This window comes from Aplysia californica, unplaced genomic scaffold (assembly GCF_000002075.1).
Source record: "Aplysia californica isolate F4 #8 unplaced genomic scaffold, AplCal3.0 scaffold01202, whole genome shotgun sequence".
Taxonomy (NCBI): domain Eukaryota; kingdom Metazoa; phylum Mollusca; class Gastropoda; order Aplysiida; family Aplysiidae; genus Aplysia; species Aplysia californica.
Window position 1 is genome coordinate 136,409 of NW_004798472.1, and position 2,981 is coordinate 139,389.

At 43.6% G+C, this 2,981-nt stretch overlaps 1 protein-coding gene across 1 annotated transcript in view; it reads left to right on the top strand.

The window, feature by feature from the left end:
- Window positions 1-2,981, top strand: part of LOC101851695 (titin) — a gene marked incomplete at both ends in the record, with an annotated part of 144,092 nt that overhangs the window by 126,302 nt on the left and 14,809 nt on the right. Inside the window, 3 exon segments of the mRNA XM_035973402.1 lie at window positions 101-242; window positions 792-967; window positions 1,616-1,816. Coding sequence (XP_035829295.1) covers window positions 101-242; window positions 792-967; window positions 1,616-1,816 — 519 coding nt within the window.

Consider the following 2,981-nt stretch of genomic DNA (forward strand, 5'->3'; position numbering starts at 1 on the left):
AGAGAGAGAGAGAGGGGGGGGAGGGAGAGAGAGAGACAGATCGAGAAAGAGAGAGAGACAGAAATAGTCTTTCAAATCATCCCAATATCCTGTTGTCCAGGTGACGAAGAGATCAGTAGCATGGAGCTGGACATCCTACGTCCCAAGTTCTCCGCCATGATTGAAGACATCACGGTCAACGAGGGCGAGGATGCTGTGTTCACCTGCACAGCCACTGGCAAACCCATGCCAACCTTCAAATGGTGGGTCTCTTTCTCGTGTTCTGTGTTAATGTATCTGTGGGTGGTTGGCGGGTGCTCTTTGTGGTGTTTCCTCTTTCTTGGTGTCCTCTTGTTGGTAAAGTCTGGGGCTGTATCTGTGAGTGGTTGGCGGGTGCTCTTTTGTGGTGTCCTGTCGTTGGCTAAGTCTAGGGTGCATCTGTGGGTGGTTGGCGGCTGCCCTTGTGTGGTTAGCTCCTTCTTGATGAGGGTTGTTGTTGTTCGCTCTGATGTGGTTTTCTCTTTCTTTCATATCAAACATCTGTCGTCCTTATCTCTCCTGTTGCTTTCCTATCAAACATCTATCGTCCTTATCTCTCCTGTTTCTTTCCTATCAAACATCTATCGTCCTTATCTCTCCTGTTTCTTTCCTATTAAACATAATATATCGTCCTGTTCTCTCCCACTTCTTTTCTTTGTACGTTACCTCTAGTAACATCTCTAAGTTTCAACACATATAAGATCTATATTTGTGTGTTGCCAGTGCCGTAAAACTCATACTAAACTGAACTAAACTTTCTCCCCTTCCTTCAGGCAAAGAGATATGATTCCTCTGTCCGGCTCCCGAAATGTGGAGATGGAATACGACAACCAAGGTCACGCCAGTCTGACCTTGAAGAAGGTCAAGCCGTCTGACGCGGGCCTGTACTACTGTGTGGCCTTGTCAAGGTCAGGCCGGACCAAGTGCTCCGCGAGACTCCATGTTAAAGGTCAGGGTCACTCACTGTGTGTGTGTGTGTGTGTGTGTGTGTATGTGTTTGTGTATGTGTGTATGTGTGTGTTTGTGTATGTGTGTGTGTGTGTTTGTGTGTCAGTGTGTGGCCTTGTCAAGGTCAGGCCAGGCCAAGTGTTCCGCACGACTCCATGTCAAAGGTCAGAGTCACTCACTAGTTGAAGTAAATGTGTGTGTGTGTGTGTGTGTGTGTGTGTGTGTGTGTGTGTGTGTGTGTGTGTGTGTGTGTGTGTGTGTGTCCTTCTTTTGATGCATATGTTTTACTCCCCCATCGAAACATTTTAGATCCTTTAAGAGGCGGGCATCAGACCCTCCTTGTGCGACACAACATCCCAGCAGAAAGAGCAAATTCTTACTTGAACTCTTAAATTTCTCACACCTGTAGATCCCAATTCACGTGCCCCCCTCCCTCCCCCCTCTGTCCTATCCCTACCCATCTACTGAAATGAAATTATTTATTCCAACCCAAACATTAACAAAAATATTCGCCCCTATGCAGTGTCAAAAAAACAGAAATCTACAACAAACTCAACCCTTGTTGGCATTTATAATATGACCTATTGATGTTCCAAGTGCCGTAAAACTGTTACTGAAACTAACCAAACCTCAACCGTTGTCCCCACAGCCAAGTCCCCATCCCCCATGTCCCCCCGAGAGAGCGTGGAGTACCGACGTTTCGGGTCCCGTGATCTGACGTCCATAGAGCGCGGCACATCCCTGGGAGCCCCCGCCAGTTTCGCGCTCATGTTGCCCAAGTCCCTGGATGTGGTGGAGGGAGAGAGGCTCAAGCTGGACTGCTCCGTCATGGGACTGCCCGCACCCATGGGTAAATAGAGAGAGAGTGGATTGTTCGGAATTGTGCCGTTCTTTTCTTTTCTTTTCTTTTCTATTCTTTTCATTTCTTTTCTTTTCTTTTCTTTTCTTTTCTTTTCTTTTCTTTTCTTTTCTTTTCATTTCATTTCTTTAGTTTGTTTGTTTGTCTGTTTGTTTGTTTGTATGCTTTTTGTTTGTTTGTTGGGGTGTTGTTGTGGTTGTTGTTGTTGTTGTTGTTGTTGTTGTTGTTTTTGGGGGGGGTGGTACCAAGATGCTGATGATATCAGTGTTTTTGCAGTTGTTATTATTATTATTGTTGTTGTTGTTGTTGTTGTTGTTGTTGTTGTTGTTAGATAATGATGATGAACTTACGTTTAGTTGTGTGTCCTTTTTTTCTTTCCTTTGCTGCCGTTAATGATAATTGATACAGCAAGTGTATACTTCCCAGGACGCTGAGAATATTTCTGAGTTAAATCCGGTCTGCTGGGGTAATAATACAGATTGTAAAGAGCAGAGAAGTTGGTGTTGGGTGGGGATATACGCTATACAAATTATGTTATTTTGATTTAATTGTGTTACTTTTTATTAGTAGATATCAGAGGTATGGGATGGTGGTGGTTTGGATGTTGTTGGTGCTATATTATAACTGTTTGGATGTTGTTGGTGCTATATTATAACTGTGTGGATGTTGTTGGTGCTATATTACAACTGTGTGGATGTTGTTGGGTCTATATTATAACTGTGTGGATGTTGTTGGGTCTATATTACAACTGTGTGGATGTTGTTGGTGCTATATTATAACTGTGTGGATGTTGTTGGGTCTATATTATAACTGTGTGGATGTTGTTGGTGCTATATTACAACTGTGTGGGTGTTGTTGGTGCTATATTACAACTGTGTGGATATTGTTGGTGCTATATTATAACTGTGTGGATGTTGTTGGGTCAATATTACAACTGTGTGGATGTTGTTGGGTCTATATTACAACTGTGTGGATGTTGTTACTTTTAGCAAAGTCTTTGTTTTGTTCACTTTACGTTTGTATTGTTTACTGTGGTCATCAAAACTCCACATGCTCTAATACGGCTTCGCCTTCACCCCTTCCTATCACCCACCCAATCTTTGTCTCTCTCTCTCTCTCTCTCTCTCTCTCTCTCTCTCTCTCTCTCTCTCCCTCC